We start from the raw sequence: 21,137 nt of genomic DNA, 5'->3' as shown, positions 1-21,137 counted from the left end.
CCTTCTTCTAATTGTAAAGTGGGTGGTGTGTAGTCCACAAAGATAACCTGTGCAGGACAAATATCATTGCTTGGAATTTTCAGTTCAGCACAGGCAGGAAGCAAGGGATGTGTTTAACGAACTGGCAGAATCAGCAGATATTTTTTTTCCAAGTATTAATCGGATATAACAAAACTCTTTCAATGGCATATTTAAAAGACCAAAATAGAGCAAATTAGACAAGTTTCTTTATAGGGCATAGGTATTTGCCCTTCCTTCCTTCCTTCCTTCCTTCCTTCCTTCCTACAAACCTTTGGGATTGGTTGATTTGGAGAAAGATTGATATTTATTGATTGGTGCACTTTAAAAAGATGTTCTGGTCAAAAAACGAAAAAAGTCTCTTGCCTTTTTTGGCACTTCTCTCCTTCATGTAAAAATCACAATTGTTTTGCTAGAAAATTAATCAGAACCCCCAAACATTATATATATATATATATATATATATATATATATATATATATATATATATATATATATATATATATATATATATATATATATATATATATATATATATATATATATATATATTATATATTTTAGCGGACATCCTAGGGAATAAAATGGCAGTCATTGCAACTTTTTTTTTCTTGCACGATATTTGCGCAATAATTTTTCAAACAACTTTTTTTGGGGAAAAAAAACGGTTTCATGAATTAAAAAATAACAAAACAGTAAAGTTAGCCCAATTTTTTTGTATAATATGAAAAATGATGTTACGCCGAGTAAATATATACCCAACATGTCCTGCTTTAAAAATTGCGCACACTCGTGGAATGGCGCCAAACTTCGGTACTTCAAAATCTCCAAAGGCGACGCTTAAATTTTTTTTTACAGGTTACTATTTTCGAGTTAGAGGAGGTTTAGTGCTAGAATTGTTGCACACGCTCTAACGCACGCGACAATACCTCATATGTGGGGTTTGAACGGCGTTTACATATGTGGGCGGGACTTGCATGCGTGCATCTATCCTCCAGGCTTACAAACATGAAATCAGTGAAAATACATTCACTGATCTCGCACCAACAGCCGCGATTGCGACTTTGTTTACTTCCGGGTACCGGGCGTGACGTCATAACGTCGCGCCCGGGCCTCCGGCGGTCATAGAGATGACTGTGACCGTCTGGTCACCAGTCATCTCTATGGTTCTGCAGCGCTCGCCGGCCGATTCGCTCTCCGGGCCCCCGATGGCACGGGAGAGCCCGGAGAAGCACCGGATGGCGGCAGGAGGGGGGACGTCCCCTCCCGCTGCCTATAAAAACGATCAAGTGGTGGAACTGACGCTTTGATCGTTCTTATTGTGCACAGAATCGCCGGCTGAAGACGGCGATATCTGAATAATGCCTGTAGCTGCAGGCATCATTCAGATATCACCGCACAAAGTGGAGGATGTATATTCTCATACTGCGGTGGGCAAGTGGTTAAGCACTTGCATTATGGTAATTGCTTCAGCTAGTACAAACATTGAAAGAGTTGTTAAATGGGAACTACATCTGTGCACTAGGGATGAGCTTCGAGTTCGAGTCGAACTCATGTTCGACTCGAACATTGCCTGTTCGGCGAACAACGAACAATTAGGGGTGTTCGTGGCAAATACGAAAAGCCGTGGAACACCCTGTTAAAGTCTATGGGAGAAAGGATAAAGTGTTAATTTTAAAGGCTAATATGCAAGTTATTGTCCTAAAAAGTGTTTGGGGAACTGGGTCCTGTCCCAGGAAACATGTATCAATGCAAAAAAAGTTTTAAAAACGGAGGTTTTTTTCAGGAGCAGTGAATTTAATAATGCTAAAAGTGAAACAATAAAAGTGTAATATTACTTTACATTTTGTACCTAGGGTGGGTGTAAAGTCAGCGTGTGAAAAAGCAAATGTTTCCCGTACATAGAACTGTCCCTGCACAAAGTGTCATTTCTGAAAGAAAAAAAGGCATTTAAAACCGGCTTTGCGGCTCTAATGAATTGTCGGCTCTGGCAATTCAGAGATGATTCATTCATAAAAAATAAAAAAAGCGTGGGGGTCCCCCCAAATTCCATTAACAGGCCATTCAGGTCTGATATGGATATTAAGGGGAACCCCGCCGTCAATTTAAAAAAAAATGACGTGGGGTTCCCCCCAAATATCCATACCAGACCCTTATCCGAGCACGTTAACCTGGCCGGCCGCAGAAAAGAGGGGGGGACAGAGTGCGCCCTCTCCTGAACCGCACCAGGCCACATGCCCTCAACATGAAGAGGATGTCCCCATGTTGATGGGGACAAGGGCCTCATCTCCACAACCCTTGCCCGGTGGTTGTGGGGGTCTGCGGGCGGGGGGCTTATCAGAATCTGGAAGACCCCTTTAACAAAGGGGACCGCCAGATCCTGGGCCCCCCCTTTGTGAATTGGTAATGGGGTACACTGTACCTCTACCATTTCACGAAGGAAGTGTAAATAGTTAAAAAAAAAAAAAAAAACAGACACCGTAGAAAAAATTCCATTATTAATAAAAAAAAAAAAAAAATCCAGCGATGCGGCTCCCTGCTCCAACGTTGTCTTCTATCCAGCGATGGGTGATCAGCGGTCTGGTCCAGCGATGAGAAAATCCATTCATCCAGAGCGCAGCAGGCGAGCTCCTCTCTCCGCTGGATACAGCCCAGCGGAGTGACGCGCTGGAGCTTTGACATTTCTTATATAGGGGAATCGGCCACCCGTCGCGTGACCCCGCCCCCTCTGACGCACCCTTGCACTCTCTTCAAGATCAGGACTTGTTTATATGATGCCCCACTAACATGGGGGGGTTTGTAATAGATGCTTGTCCAGTCTATCTCAACATGTTTCGAGAGGGGACCGCTTCCTTAGGAGCTTTAGGAGTACTGATCTATAGAAAAGAGGACACAAACAATATACAGGATAAAATGCATATATGCATACATGATCACATAAATGCTCATTATTAATATATGTTATCCTCCACTTCAGTTTTCACCTGTAGTTGGCTGACAAAGACCCGAGTGTCTTGGTAACTTGCATTCGTTTTTTTTTCAGCCTTTGAAATGTTATTTTACTTGAATAATGCTTTTTTTTTTTTCCCTACCTCATTGAACCATTTACAATTACTTTTTCACTCCTGGCTCACATGGCAAACAGCTCTTTTTTTCCTCTGGTTTCCAAGTAGTTATAATCGCCATTGATGAGCAGAAGTGAAAGACCTTTGTTGCTGTGTTCTACATCAATGGGCATAATTGGCAGTGATGATAATAACAGCCATTACCTGATTGTAATGTTTCATTTCTTGTGTCGCCAGTCCTCTTTATCGTTTACACATGTTTTAGTTAGTTGATTTAGTCTGGAGAGTGTGGCTAAGGCTGGGTTCACACTGGTACGACATTACAGTCGTACTACTTTTTATCCGACTTTGCCCTGCGCCTGGAAGTCAGACACGTGTCCAACTTCAATGAACAGGGATCCAACTTTGATCCCTAACAATACCAGGCACTGTGTCTGGTATGAATCTTGAGAGGGAACTCCACGCCAAATAAAAAAAAAAGTCATTGGTTCTCTCTCTAAGAGCATACCAGGCCCTTCGGTCTGGTATGGACTTTAAGGGAAACCCCCTACGCCAAAAAAATCCATACCAGGCCCTTATCCGAGCACGCAGCCCCGACAGGTTAGGAAAGGTGGTGGGGATGAGCGAGCCCCCCCCACCCCAAAGAACCATGTCCCCATGTTGATGAGGACAAGGACCTCTACCCGACAACCCTGACCATTGGTTGTCGGGGTCTGCAGGCGGGGGGCTTATTGGAATCTGTGAGCCCTCTTTCATCTGGGGAAAGAAGTGTCAATAAATATATATACTACAAAGGGGTTCAACCCCTTCCTTACCGGCGCATTGTCAAATGACGCCGGCAGGAACCCTCCCTCAATCCGGGTGGACGTCATATGACGTCCTTTGTTCCCGGTGTTCTAGGGCGTGTGCGCGCGCCGGCGGCGGCACCGCTCGTGACCCGGGGGGCACCCGCGATTGCCGGTGATCACGGCAGGAGTGTGGATCTGTGTGTGTAAACACACAGATCCACCTCCTGTCAGAGGTGAGGAGACCAATGCTGTGTTCCCAGTACAGAGGTACACGCATCGCTCTCCTCCCCTTGTGAGTCCCCTCCCCCCTACAGTTAGAACACACTTTAGGGAACATTTTAACCCCTTCAGCGCCCCCTAGTGGTTAACCCCTTCCCTGCCAGTCCTATTTACACAGTAATCAGAGCATATTTATAGCACTAATCACTGTATAAATGTGAATGGTCCCAAAAACGTGTCAAAAGTGTCCGATGTGTTTGCCGCAATGTCACAGTCAAAATAAAAAAATCGCAGATCGCCGCCATTACTAGTAAATGAATGAATGAAAACTTATATAGCGCAACACATGCGAACTTTAATAAAATAAAAATGCCATAAATCTATCACCTATTTTGTAGATGCTATAACTTTTGCGCAAACCAATCAATATACGATTATTGCGAATTTTTATTTTTTTTTACCAAATATATTCAGAAGAATACGTATCGGCCTAAACTGAGGGAAAAAAAAAAAGTGATATTTATTAAATAAAAAAAAATTAAAACCGCAGAGATGATCAAATACCACCAAACAAAAGCTCTATTTGTGGGGGAAAACACATAAAGATTTAGTTTGGGTACAGTGTTGCATGACCACGCAATTGTCATTCAAAGTGCAACAACGCTGAAAACGAAAAATTGGTCTGAAAATGCCCTGTATGGTAGGGGTTAAAGTAATTTATTAGGCAGCTCTGGGGGTCTCTTCCGACTTCTCCGTGCTCTCTGGCCTCTTCTCACGCTGCTTGGTGTCTCCTCCCGCTGTCCGGTGTCTTCTGCCGGGCTCCTCCGTTATCTTCTGCTCTTTTGCCCTCTTTTTTGCTAGTGGTTGCCCGGTCTTCTCCATCGTCTTATTCCCTCTTCTTCCGATGTTGACACAATGCTCTCTCCCACTGTAATGCCGTGTGTGCGGTGCACAACGACTTATATTGCCATGGGGCGTGGTCACTGGGTGATGTCATCTGGTGACCATGCCCCTTATGACATCACCACCTGGGGCAAAAATGGGAAGAAGACAGAGGGAAGAACACAGAGAAGACCACTAGCAAAAGAGCAGAAGATAGTGGAGGAGCACTGCAGAAGACACCGGAGAGCGTGGAGAAGTCAAAGAGACCCCCAGAGCTGTCTAATAAATTACTTTTAAAACCTTTTGTAGTGTGTTTTTTATTGACACTTTTTTTCCCCAGTTGAATGGGTAGGGGTACAATGAGGGCATGCGGCCTGGTATGGTTCAAGAGGGGGCACTTGCTCGGCCCCACCCTCTTTCCTGACTAGCTGGGCTGCGTGCTCGGATAAGGGTCCGGTATGGATTTTGGGGGGACCCCCATGCCGTTTTTTTGGCGTAGGGGGGTTCCCCTTAAAACCCATACCAGACTGAAGGGCCTGGTATGCTCTTGGAGGGGGAACCCTTGCTGTTTTTTTATTTAAAATGTGGCGTGGAGTTCCCTCTCAAGATCATCGGAGCACATACCAAAGTCAGATCATGCAAGACAGAGATCTGACTTCCGTGATATTCAATAGGCTGAAGTAGGATCAAAGTCAGACCAAAGTAGTGCAGGGAACATTTTCAAAGTCGGACCAGTTAAGACGGCTCCCATAGGGAAACATCGATTTTCACACATCATGCGACATGAGCTCCCAATGTCAGAGCGTTTGTCGCACCAGTGTGAACCCGGCCTAAAGCCTAACTCAAGCCAAAAGTTTTGTTTTTTAGTTATAAATGTAGCAGAATAGTTGGCCTCTGCCAGATTTGTATATATATTGCAAATCCTGGTGTCAGAGCTCGGAGCTAAGGGGACATTATAATCCCATACAGCACTTTTATAAAAAAAAAAAAAAAAATATCTGGAGTTGGGCTTTCCATGGGCCATTAATATTTTTTTTTCTGAAGTTCTGTAGTACAAATCAGTAGGTGGCAGCCTAGAGCAGTGTTTCTCAACTCCAGTCCTCGGGGCGCACCAACAGGTCATGTTTTCAGGATTTCCCTCAGATCAAACTGCTGTGGTAATTACTAAGGCAGTGAAACTGATAAAATCACCTGTGCACAATAATGGAAAGCCTGAAAACAAGACCTGTTGGTGCGCCCCGAGGACTGGAGTTGAGAAACACTGGCCTAGAGTGACACTGAAGGACTGGTAATCTGCAATGTATTAACTGTGTGTTACCGGGTAGATTCACAATAAGTCAAGTGTACCCACTCGTGATTTGAGTTGCATAATAGTGTACAGCCAAAAATAATTTTGCACACAGAAAACTAAGGTGACTTGTTACATATTTTACGTGTTTTTTTTCTTTGCCACCAAGCCATTGTGCTGCTCTTGTAAAGAATCTACATATTTGGATGTCACCTTTTTGTTGGATATATGATTTGATGTTGGTGATAGTTTTGACCTCTGGGTGCAGGTTTCCATTTTTTTGGGAACTGTCACAGACACACTCCGCAGGACTTTAGGGTCCTAAACTTGCTGTTTCTCTTCTGCCATTATTTCCTGATCACTGATCTTTCTGTCTTTCTTGTCATTTATTCCTGTTCTCTGTCTCTTGTGGACTAATACATGCACTCTGTTGCACTCTGTGCTTTAACCTCATCCACTCCCTTGTTCCTGTGGCCCTATGTCCCCTGTGGTGGTGTCTGTGATTTGCACCCTCCAGGCTAGCCTTGGATGACGTCAATCGCCACAAGCCGCTCAACCTATCATCCCGTTTTTCACCCAGGGTGGCGGGAGAGAGTGATTTCCTGCAGACGGTCATCAACAAAGTCATCGCCGCCAAGGAAGTAAACCACAAAGGTCAAGGTATGTGCTTTCAAGCAATATTAACATTTGTGACCCATCTGCCGCAAGAATTCTCTGCTGCTTTGTAATTAAAATATCACTGTACCAAGTGGAAGGTTTTTATTTTAATTAAAATTAATGATTGCATTCTAGAACAAGGAGCAGATAATTTCTCACCTCCACAGGAGACGTGCATTCAGTTGGTCTGTTAGAACAAATCTCATTATCATATAAACTGCATTAGTTTTCATGTGCTTTGTGCAAATAGAATTCTTCAGACTTGTTTTTATGTCAACATTGCTGAAAGGCTATTGTAGTATTTTCAGTTAAAGTGAATCTTGCATTAGGCAAGGTTGTGAGCTGACTTTCTTAAAAACCACTTATTTACAGCTACTCGTACATTGAGCTATGCCAGGTTTATGCAGAACGTGGGCAAGTGCCTCAGGCTGCGGTGGAGCGGAGCTGGCGGCTCGGGCTGCGATGGAGCTGCAGTTAATTTAGCCATCGAAAGTGGGGCCAAATCTGCAAATGAGCTTTCCATTTATGTGAAGTGCATTGAATGTTTAAGGCTACCTCATTAGCACAGATCTGCATTAATATGCAATGTACTAAAATACATTTTACGAAAAGGGGCAGTTAAAATGATTATCTTGCCTGTGCCCATTGTGTTTACCTGTTTTGTATGTGGAAGCAAGTACATGTATTTTTGGAACTTTCGTTAGAAAATTAAATCCTGTTGGATCACTTCAGGCTGACCCCTGAGCTCAGTTGCTCTGGCACTGTGCCGAATTTGTAGAGGCTGATCTTTTGACGGCCTCAACAAAATGGTAGCCTCCAGCAAGTCGAAAAAGGGGCAATGCTGGAGGCAATTTACAGCACACACTAATTTTTGTAGCGTAATTATTAATGTGGAATGTACAGTGCCTTGAAAAAGTATTTGTATCACTTGAAATTTTTCATTTTGTCATGTTACACCAAAAAATGTAAATGTATTTTATTGGGATTTTATGTGATAGACCAACACAAAAGTGGCACATAATTGTGAAGTGGAAGACAAATGATAAATGTTTTTCAAAAGTTTTTACAAATATGGGAGAAGTGTGGTGTGCATTTGTATTCAGTCCTTTACTCTGATACCCCTAACTAAAATCTAGTGGAAGCAATTGCCTTCAGAAGTCACCTAATTAGTAAATATAGTTCACCTGTGTGTAATTTAATCTCTGTATAAATACAGCTGTTCTGTAAAGCCCTCAGAGGTTTGTTCGAGAGAGAACCTCGGTGAACAAACAGCATTATGAAGGCCAAGGAACACACCAGACAGGTTAGGGATAAAGTTGTGGAGAAGTTTAAAGCAGAGTTAGGTTATAATGTTTTTTTTTTTAAAAATCCCAAGATTTGAACATCTCACAGAGCTCTGTTCAATCCATCATCCGAAACTGAAAAGTGTATAGCACAACTGCAAACCTACCAAGATATGTCCGTCCACCTAAACTGACAGGCTAGACAAAAATAAAATGAATCTGGGAAGCAGCCAAGAGTAAGGATGAGCTCCAGCGTGTTCGCATTGAACACGTGGCGGCACCCGCGCTGCGCTAATCACAGCCAGGCAGACATTTTCCGATGCTCGGGTGAAGAGATCGAGAAATGTCTGCCTGGCTGTGATTAGCGCAGCGCGGGTGCCGACTTCCTGGCGGGCTCCACACGTGTTCAATGTGAACACGCCAGAGCTCATCCTTAGCCAAGAGCCCCGTGGTAACTCTGGAGGAGCCTCAGAGATCCACAGCTTAGGTGGGAGAATCTGTCCACAGAACAACTATTAGTTGTGCACTTCACTAATCTGACCTTTTATGGAAGAGTGACAAGAAGAAAACCATTGTTGAAAGAAAGCCATAAGAAGTCCCCTTTGCAGTTTGTGAGAAGCCATGCGGGAGACACAGCAACCATGTGGAAGAAGGTGCTCTGCTCAGATGAGACCAAAATTGAACCTTTTGGCCTAAAAGCAAAACATTTTGTGTGGTGGACAGCGAACACTGCACATCACCCTGAACACACCATTTTCTTCAGCAGGGATAGGAAAGCTGTTCAAAGTTGATGGGAAGATGGATAGAGTCAAATACAGGGCAATTTTAGAAGAAAACTTGTTAGTCTGCAAAAAACTTGAAACTTGGGGCTGTGGTTCACCTTCCAGTGGGACAACAACCCTAAACATACAGCCAGAGCTACAATGGAATGGTTTAGCTCAAAGCATATTCATATGTTAGAATGGCCCAGTCAAAGTCCAGACCTAAATCCAATTGAGAATCTGTGGCAAGACTTGAAAATTGCTGTGGAGATGCTCTCCATCCAATCTGACAGAGCTTGAGCTATTTTGCAAAGAAGAATGGGCAAAAATTTCAAATTGTAGATGTGCAAAGCTGGTAGAGACATCCCCAAAAAAGACTTACTGTTGTAATTGCAGAGAAAGGTGGTTCTGCAAAGTATTGATTTGGGGGGCTGAAATCAAATGCACACCACACTTTCCAGATATTTATTTGTAAAATAAATTGAAGAACATTTATAATTGTCCTTCCACTTTTCCACAATTATGTACCACTTTGTGTTGGTTTATCACATAAAATCCCAATAAAATACATTTACATTTTTGGTTGTAACATGACAAAATTTGGAAAATGTCAAGGGGGTATGAATACTTTTTCAAGTCGCTGTATGTTTCTTTCTAAAGAACCATTATTTTTTAGCGAGTGGTTATGGGTAAAGTACCCCTTTGTACCCCAGCAAACGTTTAAATATATCTACACATAGCATAATATATCTGACTATGGGGTTGATTTACTAAAGGCAAATCCACTCTGCACTTCAAGTGCACTTGAAAGTGCAGTCGCTGTAAATCTGAGGGGAAGCTCTGCTGATTGTTTCATCCAATTATGTACAAGCAAAAAATTCCTTTTTTAATTTTCCTTGCATGTATCCCTCAGATCTACAGCTACCACACTTCCAAGTGCAGTTGTGGTGCAAAGTAGATTTGCCTTTAGTAAATAAAATCCCATTGTCTTGATATCAGCCTTTTGTAGTCACCTGTACAGCAGCACTCGGACCGGAAAAGTAAGGGGAAGCACAATAAGCCAATCAGTGCTATGTAGCTTTGTATGCTGCGGTCTGTGAACATGCATCCTGGAGGGAGAGATGAGGGATGACCGTCTGTGAGATGCTGCGTCTTCATTGCACATTCATGGTGTGGGTTGGATTCTGGATCAAAGAGTAGAGAAGTCCAGGACTTTGCTGTGCTATTTGGCATTAGGTATTTGGATTATAAATGTAGACAGAATTACATTTATATTTACGAATGTATTCAATTACTATCCTGAAGTTCAGCTCTGAGTGCATTTAAGGCATGTGGTAATGCACGTAACAGAACACAAAATACAAAAGCTTATAAAAATGTTATTTTTTTATGATTTGCTACATGCCTAGGGAAAACTCATGTGTGATTGAAGCCTTAGATGATATCAAGGTAAACAGCATTGTGTAAACTTTTCCTTCCTCCTTCAGGTCTTTGGGTCACAATGAAACTGTTGCCTGGTGACATTCATCAGATTCGCAAGGAATTTCCTCATCTTGTAGACAGGTCCACAGCCGTTGCTCGGAAAATGGGATTCCCTGAAATTATCATGCCAGGTGAGGTTTTTTTTATCACATTTTTTAAAGCTTTTTAAAGGGATGCTAATATTCACATTGTCAAAAATGATACCTTTTATCAGAATAAGCTATTTAGAGTTACTTAGAGAGGTGTGTGGTTGAACGTAAGGACTGCTGTCTGTTTTGTGAGAGCAGCGGGTCTGTCTGTCTTTGACAGCCCACTATGTCCCCTGCATATCTAATGAGCAATGCTCACACTGCTTGTTGATTGGAAAACGGAAGGTTTTATTTTGTGTAAATGTGTTGGCTTGTTGTGGATAGACCCCAGCTCTTCTTTCCATGTTTTTAGAAGTGAGCATTAAAATGGCAAAGCTTTGAACCTATTATAGGAAAATATCTTCCAAAAATTCTATCATGACCATAACTTTTGAAACACTTGAGAATAAAGTAATCTTCTGCTTTCTTTTGTCTCGCGTGACATCAAATTGTTGACTGATCCTGGCGATTCTAGGATGTTTGGAGGATCATTATGTAACATTTTTAGAAATATTATTACACATTTAGAAGCTCCCACTGCCCATCAACCTTGGAAGGAACAAGTCGTCTTTATCATATCCATAACTTGTGGCAATTTACCATTGTGTACCCTGTAAAGCAAATCAAGGAACTAGAAGGACTTTTATGTTCAATAATTTTCTTGTTGCCCAATATGTTGGATCTGGTAAATATTTAAGTTTGTCACTGATGGGCCTTGGCTGCGGTTGTGCAACAGTACTGGAGCAGATGTGTATTGCGCCACTTTCGATATGTTCCTGTGTTGGCAGAAAACCAGAATCTTAAAAGACCACCTCAGAAGTTATGACTTGAAGTCCATTCTTTTTGAAGCTTTGATGTATTCATTTTGCTTGCTGTTGGTTTTATTACATTCAAGGTTTGGTGACCTAGCCTGTGCATTTGGTTAAATGGATTCTTTAGGCAAGCATTCATTGTAAATGTAGTTTGTCTTTGTACACCTGTGGGGTGGCCTTTCCTGGATCCCAGTGCACAGCTGCAGTTGTGATTTAAAAAATTAGGTCACATCCACAATGCTGTGTATTTACTGATGAATTCCCTGAATTGGGTGGAAAAGAACACACTCAAAATGTAGTTGTGCCCATTTTAAGTGTTTAACCACTTACCCCCCGGACCATATTGCTGCCCAAAGACCAGAGTACTTTTTGCGATTCGGGACTGCGTCGCTTTAACAGACAATTGCGCGGTCGTGCGACGTGGCTCCCAAACAAAATTGGCGTCCTTTTTTTCCCACAAATAGAGCTTTCTTTTGGTGGTATTTGATCACCTCTGCGTTTTTTATTTTTTGCGCTATAAACAAAAATAGAACGACAATTTTGAAAAAAATGAATATTTTTTACTTTTTGCTGTAATAAATATCCCCCAAAAATATATAAAAAAACATTGTTTTTCCTCAGTTTAGGCCGATACGTATTCTTCTACATATTTTTCGTAAAAAAAAATCGCAATAAGCGTTTATTGATTGGTTTGCGCAAAAGTTATAGCGTTTACAAAATAGGGGGTATTTTTATGGCATTTTTATTAATATTTTTTTTTACTAGTAATGGCGGCGATCAGCGATTTTTTTTCGGTATTGCGACATTATGGCGGACACTTCGGACATTTTTGACACATTTTTGGGACCATTGGCATTTTTATAGCGATCAGTGCTATAAAAATGCATTAGATTACTATAAAAATGGCAGTGAAGGGGTTAACACTAGGGGGCGGGGAAGGGGTTAAGTATGCCTGGGTGTGTTCTTACTGTGGGGGGGGGGGTGGCCTCACTAGGGGTAACACTGATCTTCTGTTCATACATTGTATGAACAGAAAATCAGCATTTCCCCTGCTGACAGGAACGAGAGCTGTGTGTTTACACACACAGCTCCCGTTCCCCGCTCTGTACCGAGCGATCGCGTGTGCCCGGCGGCAATCGCGCCCGCCGGGCACACGCACGGGAGTCGGGGGCGAGCGGGGGGCGCGCGCGCCTCTGGCGGCGCGCGTGCGCCCCTAGTGGCGGCTAATAGGCAGGACGTCATATTACGTGCTCTCGCCTAGGAGAGCCACCTTGTGGACGTATTTCGACGGTGCGGCGACGGCAAGTGGTTAATCTCTTGTATTAGAGAGGTCTGTTTTTGAAAGGTACTTTTGCTTGAAAGCAGACAAGCTGGACTGATAGAGAACAACTGTTATATTTGTATGAGGAAAGTAGGTTTAGATAAAAGTAAATCTACAATGGCTCCGTACGGACAGTTATAACTGTATAACTGTTTTCATCAGACAAACTGATCGTGTGTACAGGGCTTAAGGCTGCATTCACACCTGAGCGTCGGTCGTTTTTTTCTGGCGTTTTGTCACGCGTATTTGTGCGTTTGCATACAGCGTTGTGTGACGTTTTTGTACTTCGGCGTTTTTTATTTTAGCCAATAGGAAAAAGTATCATCTTTTCATCACTTGTTGCTATGTTGGTAGATTTTTTTAATCTTCTGCATGGGCGACAAGTTCTATTTATTAAAGCGACGAAACGCCCGTAGCAAACGCCCGTTGTCGCGCGATACGCTCAATTTGCGCGTTTCCCATTACTTTCTATGGAAGAAAAAACGCTCAAATACGCCCAAACCGCACGATACGCGCGACAAAAAAAGGTCCGGGACTTGTTTGAGCTTCGCGCGACAGGCGTTTGGGCGTTCAGGTGTGAACAGTCACCATAGGGAATAATGTTAATTCTCCCCTCTGGCGTTTGTGAGCAGTGCGCTTCAGGCGTAAAAACGCCTAGGTGTGAATGGGGCCTAAGAGTGATCACAAACTTCAGTCAGTTGGGATCAGTCATGGGAATGGCTGCCACTGTGGTGCCAAGTACAGAACAAGCCATTTGCACATGTCCTCTTTTTTATGTTTTTGGATACAGCCATTTTCCAAAAGATTTCTGAGCCTTTAGCAAAACAGGGAATAAAGCCCATCAGACAATAGCCTTACTTGTTGAGTTCAGAATGACAAGCTACACTATATTGTCAAATATATTGGGACGCGTGCCTTTACATGCACATGAACTTTAATGGCATCCCAGTCTTAGTCCGTAGGGTTCAATGTTGAGTTGGCCCACCCTTTACAGCTATAACCGCTTCAACTCTTCTGGGAAGGCCGTCCACAAGGTTTAGGAGTGTGTCTATGGAAATGTTTGACCATTCTTCCAGAAGTGCATTTGTGAGGTCAGGCACTGATGTGGACATGAAGGCCTGGCTCACATTCTCCTTTCTAATTCATGCCGAACGTGTTCTATAGGGTTGAGGTCAGGGCTTTGTGCAGACCAGTCAATTTCCTTCACCACAAACTTGTTCATCCATATCTTTATGGACCTTGCTTTATGCACTGGTCCAAATCATTTGGTGAAGGGGGGATTATGGTGTATGTTTGGGCTTGGTTTCAGTGAAGGGAACTCCTTAAGGTGTCAACATACATGGACATTTTGGACAATTTCATGATCCCAACTTTGTGGGAACATTTTGGGGATGGCCCATTCCTGTTCCAACATGACTGCACACCAATCCTGACCTCAACCTGATAGAAAACCTTTGGGATGAATTGGAGCGGAGACTGCGAGCCAGGCCTTCTCATCCAACATCCGTGCCTGATCTTACAAATGCTCTTCTGGAAGAATGGTCAAACATTCTCATAGACACACTCCTAAACCTTGTGGACAGCCTTCCCAGAAGCTGTTATAGCTGCAAAGGGTGGGCCAACTTAATATTGAACCCTATGGACTAAGACTGGGATGCCATTAAATTTATTGTTTGTGTAAATACATGCTTCTCAGTAATTTTGACAATATAGTGTATGTATTTCTTGCCCCATAAGCCATTACAGACTTTTTGCCTAATACAGATATTTGGGGAATTGTAACTTGCAGTGTGCATGTACCCATTCTTTTAATTTGCCAAGACTGAAAAGATGTGTCCTTTTATACAACTCATTGTTGCATGTAAAAAAATACACATATTGTATGCATTTCCAAGCTGCCCATAACAAAACAATAATTTTCTGGGGCTAGAATTGGGAAGCAAACATTGGGGTTGTTACTATGGGCATTATTAATACATTTACATTTCCTATTGTTTGGCAAAGAGTAGTACATTGATTTATAGGATGAAATTCGGTTTACAATATAGCACTTTTGTAGGTAAATGGTAGGTTTATGTTTGTAGATATTTACATCTGGTGTTAGAGGGGTGGTTCTATAGAAGGAGGGACTGAATACATTTAGTTTAAAAGGGTGTCATTTGTGAGTTGTGGTGGTGCCAGTTAGAGTTCCCATTAGAAATTGGACTAGGCGGCGTGATACCCAGGGTCATAAAATGTGAATATCCGCTGAAAAAATATAAAGCAGAAATTTTTTAAGATTAATTATTTCTCACACTAGTCCTAAACCAGTCTTATAGCTTAGTTGTGCTGCATACACGGACAATTATTCTTGTATATAGCCTGCCCTGTCCCTGTACCATTGCATCCACTCTACTTGGTTAACCCTAATCGACACCACCCCCACCCTCAGCTGTTGTTTTTCTGCTACATTTTCTCTATTCTTTAAGCAATTACTATTTTAATTTGTTTTTGTTGAAGTAGTTGTGAACATACAATGTTGTAAACACTTTCTAATACAGTTATAACTTTGCAGGCACCATAACTGCTTTTGCTTTGTTTCAGAAAAGATATTTTTTTTACAGGGTTAAAAAGTTCTGACGTGACCATGCATCCTGTCTTCCTAAAAATGGAAGGCAGAGTTACAGGACACTGTGCAGACACAGTGTAACGGTATGCCATTGTCTGTCTACCCCAAGGCAGTATGCAGACTTTGCTTGAGTAGGGGCATGTTCAAGAGGCAAGTTGTGATTGGGAGGGAATGTGTGGTAGAGGAAGTCTCTGATTGGCTGGGAGGCGTGGTGGCTGAACAAACTAACCAATACAAGCTTCCTGCGTGTCTGTGCCTCCTAAATTGCCAGCCAAAGGATGAAAACTGACCAAAACCCCCAAACCAACAGGGAGTGAAGATCTGGCTAATTACTAATGGGGTACCTAGGTGATTACCAAAATCCAACCCTGGGGACTGCTTCAGGTTGATATTAACAGGAACATACCTCCCAAATGTCCCTGATTTTAGAGACTTTCCCCGATTTGGAGCAAAGTCCCGCTTTCCTTCTCTTTTTGGTTTGATCTATATAGTTGTGTTTAAAACGCACTATTTATCTTTCATAGCGGGTTTCACAATGCTAAACCTTTCATCCAATTTCTAAATTGTTGTATTGTAAAATGCAAAAGCCAGTATAAAAGAATAGTAGTGGTAAAAAAAAAAAAAGTACTTGTGGGTTTAACTAACCCTTATTTTGTATAATTCTCCTTTTAAGGGGGTGTGGCAGGGAGAGTGTGTCCTATGCCTACATACTTTTGCTAATAGGTGTCCCTCATTCCCATCTCAAAAAGTTGGGAGGTATGTAGGAAGTAGAAATTGCACACAACCTGACTTGAGGTTTGTGTTTTGTTTTTTTCTTTTGTCTCAACTGCTATTCCTTTTGAATATTTATGAAAATGTTAAACTATGTTGCAGAACTTTAGATTTTTTATCTTTTTTTTTTTTTTTTTTATTATTTCAAGCAAAAGTTGGGCGATATATAATTTCACACAAAAGTTTTAGAATTGTATTTTTTGATGGTCGATTGGATTCATTTCCTTTTTTCGGAGAATATGTAGCCTAGAAGCAGAGTGTGTTGCTTCGTTCTGGCCTGGTTTTCTACTTGGTAGGTTTATAAGCCATGAAAGCTCACTGATGTTCTGCTATTAATTATGCATGAGCATCACTACAGCAATAGAACATCCTGACTGTTAGAAAACCCCAAGCCTTGCTAGAGTTTAATGTATCTGGAGGCTTTCTTTTCATCACTTGCTCTTAAAGGAAATTAAGTACAATGCAAGTTGCTGCTTGATATCATCTCTTCAGAGATTCTACCATCAGGTCTGTGTGGAAATGTGTTAATAACTTTCTATCGTGGACTTGTGCAGTTCTCGAATACAGCTTATGCAGCCTGTTTTCTAATGCAATGTACTCATAACCAAAATTGCCTTCAGAATTGAGTAGATAAGTCTTCTAGAGTGTTTAAGACCCAAGCAGCTGCTGGGTGATGTAGGTTAAAGTATTCTTACACCTGGGAATTTATCATTCTTTAGGTGTCATTCTGTGGAAAGTTATATATATTACTTTGTATTGATTACAGTGTACCCATATGTGATTGTTGGCCTTCTTTCTTAACATTTGCATATGTGTTGTCGGGGGTCACCCTTCACCTCCATCGCTTTCTGCAGCAAATGTAAGCCAATGATGAAATGCTGGTAGGCATTCCTAATACTCGACAATAAACAGTTAACTTAAATTCCCAGTGAACCCAACTAACATTTGTGATAAAGTCCTGGTATTATACTTGACCACACTTAAATGGTGCATTGAAAAAGTATTCATACCCCTTGAACACCATAGGGATAATTATACCTTTTAACAGGCAGAAAATGTTGTACAAGGATTCACTGTTTGCCAATGAGCAGGAGGAAAACGCACAAACCTGCTGATCCTTTAAAGAGGAAGTAAATCCCCCGAAAAAAATGGGGGGGGGGAACCCCTGCAAGACAAAGGCATAATCGGCAAGTATGCATAGCATACTAGCTGATTATGTATTACTTGCCTCCGAACGAAGCCCCCGGTCCACGTTTCCCTCTCCGGCTGCCAACATGCTGTCCCGGAGTGACTTCCGTGTATCGCCCCCTGGCGCTGTGATTGGCCGGAGCAGCGATGACGTCACTCCACGCATGCGCACAAAAATGGCATATGCTGGGGAAGAAACGGCAGAGTTTTGTTTCTTCCCAGCGCATGCGCCATTTGCATTTCCGGCGGATTACAAGTGAAATACCTCCTAAACGGCGCACGTTTAGGAGATATTTCCACTACCTATTATTCCACCACTTTAAAGGTACTTTTACATGAACATGAAAGATCATCCTAGAATAAGGATTCCAACCATATCAGGCGTTCTATTACAGTGCCTTGAAGTATTCATTCCCCTTGAAATTTTTCACATTTTGTCATATCATGTTAACCAAAAACGTAAATGCATTTTATTTGGATTTTATGTGATGGACCAGGGATCTCCAAACTATGGCCTTCTAGCTGTTTCAGAACTACACATTCCAGGAGGCATTGTAAAACTCTGACATTCACAGACATGATGGGAATTGTAGTTCTGGAACCACTGACAGGCCATAGTTTGGAGACCCCTGTGATAGACCAACACAAAGTGGCACATAATTGTGATGTGGAAGTAAAATTATAAATGGTTTTTAAAAATGTTTACAAATATCTAAAAAGTGTGACATGCATTTGTATTCAGCCCCCTTTAAGTTGATACCCCTAACCACCCCCCCCCCCCCCCCCAAAAAAAAGAAATTTCCTTCAAAAGTCACAATTAAAGTCCACTGTGTGTAATTTAATCTCAGTATAAATACAGCTGTTATGTGAAGCCCTGAAAGGTTTGTTAGAGAACCTTAGTGAACAAACCGCATCACACAGGCCAAGGAACACACCAGACAGGACAGGGAAAACATAGAGAAGTTTAAAGCAGGGTTATGGTTAGAAAAACTGTAATATTCCAAGCTTTGAACATCTCATGGAGCACTGTTCAATCCATCATCTGAAAATGGAAAGAGTATGACACCACTGCAAACATACCAAGACGGGCCAGGCAAGGAGAGCATTAATCAGAGAAGCACCCAAGAGGCCCATGGTAACTCTGGAGGCGCTGCAGAGATCCACAGATCAGGTGGGAGAATCTGTCCACAGGACATCTATTAGTCTTGCACTCCACAAATCTGGCCTTTTATGTAAGAGTGGCAAGAAGAAAGCCATTGTTGAAAGAAAGCCATACCATTTGCAGTTTGCGAGAAGCCATGTGGGGGACACAGCAAACATGTGAAAGAAGGTGCTCTGGTCACATGAGACCAAAATTGTACTTTTTGGCCTAAAAGCAAAACCCTATGTGTGGGAGAAAACTAACATTGTACATCACCCTGAACACACCATCCCCACCGTGAAACATGGCGGTGGTGACATCATCATGCTGTGTGGATGCTTTTCTTCAGCAGGGACAGGGAAGCTGGTCAGAGTTGATAGGGAAGATAGACGGAGCCGAATACAGGGCGATCTTAGATGAAATTAGAGTCTGCAAAAGAGGTTCAGAGGTTCATCTTTCAGCAGGACAATGACCCTAAACATACAGCCGGAGGCCAAGTTTTAAGGTGTTTCAGGAGGTATATCTAACTCTTGAGTAAAGACTGGACAGCTTTGCCTACTATACCAGGGGGAAATCTAGGGTTCCCTACAACAGGAGTCAAAAAGTATTCGGTTACTGAGGAGGTGTCCTCTATTGATTGAAGCTCCGCTCCAAAATGTATACATTTGAAATTAAGTTTTAATCCAAATATAACCTTGACACAAAAGTCAACATGTTTTGGGGCCTAATATTGCCTCCTGTGTCAAGGCTTGTAAAGATATGGGGTCAGAATGTGAGGACTTGTCATGTTAAAATATGTGCTGGTAAATGTTGGCAAAGAAACATTCAGCAGCTGGGTGAAAGCAACAGCGTAGTCAGTCCTGAAGATGTCTATTGAGATGCAGCAGCTGCGCACACACACATCCACTGCTCCCAATGTGACATCCATGCGGGTGCACAACCTCAAACACACCCAGGGTGAGCATCCCTGTGTGGGCAATCATGGCCTTCGCACGGGGCACGGATGTGATTGCCCCGTGCGAAGGCCTTCGTTACCATCTGCTGAAAGCGTCTATCATACTAATGTGTTTCTGTTAAAAAGAAAAAAAGCTTAATTCCTGAAGGACACTTACAAACTAGTTACAATCAGTAAAGGAAGAAAAAAAAAATCACTTCTACTTCCCATAGCTAATCAGTCTAACCTGTTATTGGAGCAAACGTGGAAACAAATTTTGAGCATTTACTATTTGCACCCTCTGTGTCTTTTCTTTTTTTTTCCTCAACACATTTATTGGAGTTAACAACTTACAGTTCAAAAATCTTCTATTTCAATCCACATTATGAGACTAAAAAATATATGGTTTTGGACAGTATGTGGTGCTAGACATTTGATTCAGAAAGGTTGGAGGCTCATGCTGTGTGTAGTATTGGAAATACTGGATTATTCTTTGGTTTTGAATGCTGTTATTAGACCCAAGTGTGGTGATGCTAGTAGAGAGCAAGTGAGGTCAGTGACCAAGATAAATAGAAAGGTGATTCTGTATGCTTTAGGATGGAAACCGTGTGGTGTAGACTGAGAATAAACTCTTTCTTGAGCGAGGTGTTTAAAGCAGTAGGTGGTTGAAATGTATGTTGTATTTTTTTTTTGTCATCGCTGTGCAGAGCTTTTAGCCAGAATGAGTTGCTGCAATTGTAGAAACTTTGTATACCTCAGACAATGGTTTTGTTACAAAACTGCTGCCTTTTTATGTAAACCCACAGAATGAACATCTTCTTTTCCTCTTCTTTTTTTTTTTATTTTTTTTTAGTCTGTTAAATGTATCATTGAAAGTGTTTTACAGGGAGTGCAGAATTATTAGGCAAATGAGTATTTTGACCACATCATCCTCTTTATGCATGTTGTCTTACTCCAAGCTGTGTAGGCTCGAAAGCCTACTACCAATTAAGCATATTAGGTGATGTGCATCTCTGTAATGAGAAGGGGTGTGGTCTAATGACATCAACACCCTATATCAGGTGTGCATAATTATTAGTCAACTTCGTTTCCTTTGGCAAAATGGGTCAAAAGAAGGACTTGACAGGCTCAGAAAAGTCAAAAATAGCGAGATATCTTGCAGAGGGATGCAGCACTCTTAAAATTGCAAAGCTTCTGAAGCGTGATCATCGAACAATCAAGCGTTTCATTCAAAATAGTCAACAGGGTCGCAAGAAGCGTGTGGAAAAACCAAGGCGCAAAATAACTGCCCATGAACTGAGAAAAGTCAAGCGTGCAGCTGCCAAGATGCCACTTGCCACCAGTTTGGCCATATTTCAGAGCTGCAACATTACTGGAGTGCCCAAAAGCACAAGGTGTGCAATACTCAGAGACATGGCCAAGGTAAGAAAGGCTGAAAGACGACCACCACTGAACAAGACACACAAGCTGAAACTTCAAGACTGGGCCAAGAAATATCTCAAGACTGATTTTTCTAAGGTTTTATGGACTGATGAAATGAGAGTGAGTCTTGATGGGCCAGATGGATGGGCCCGTGGCTGGATTGGTAAAGGGCAGAGAGCTCCAGTCCGACTCAGACGCCAGCAAGGTGGAGGTGGAGTACTGGTTTGGGCTGGTATCATCAAAGATGAGCTTGTGGGGCCTTTTCGGGTTGAGGATGGAGTCAAGCTCAACTCTTAGTCCTACTGCCAGTTTCTGGAAGACACCTTCTTCAAGCAGTGGTACAGGAAGAAGTCTGCATCCTTCAAGAAA

The 21,137-nt window shown here is 42.1% G+C and overlaps 1 protein-coding gene across 2 annotated transcripts in view; it reads left to right on the top strand.

Moving 5' to 3' along the window:
• The window catches only part of DOCK1 (dedicator of cytokinesis 1), a 529,562-nt gene that overhangs the window by 133,243 nt on the left and 375,182 nt on the right, over positions 1-21,137 (top strand). Inside the window, exons 12-13 of one of the 2 annotated variants that reach the window (XM_040361423.1) lie at positions 6,778-6,920; positions 10,449-10,574. In XM_040361423.1, the coding sequence (XP_040217357.1) occupies positions 6,778-6,920; positions 10,449-10,574 (269 nt within the window). The remainder of the gene's footprint in view (positions 1-6,777; positions 6,921-10,448; positions 10,575-21,137) is intronic. The other variant, XM_040361424.1, reaches the window with a different exon arrangement.

The sequence above is a fragment of the Rana temporaria genome, chromosome 8 (assembly GCF_905171775.1).
Source record: "Rana temporaria chromosome 8, aRanTem1.1, whole genome shotgun sequence".
NCBI lineage: Eukaryota > Metazoa > Chordata > Amphibia > Anura > Ranidae > Rana > Rana temporaria.
Note: the sequence above shows the minus strand (reverse complement) of the source record. Positions and strands in the feature narration are given on the sequence as shown.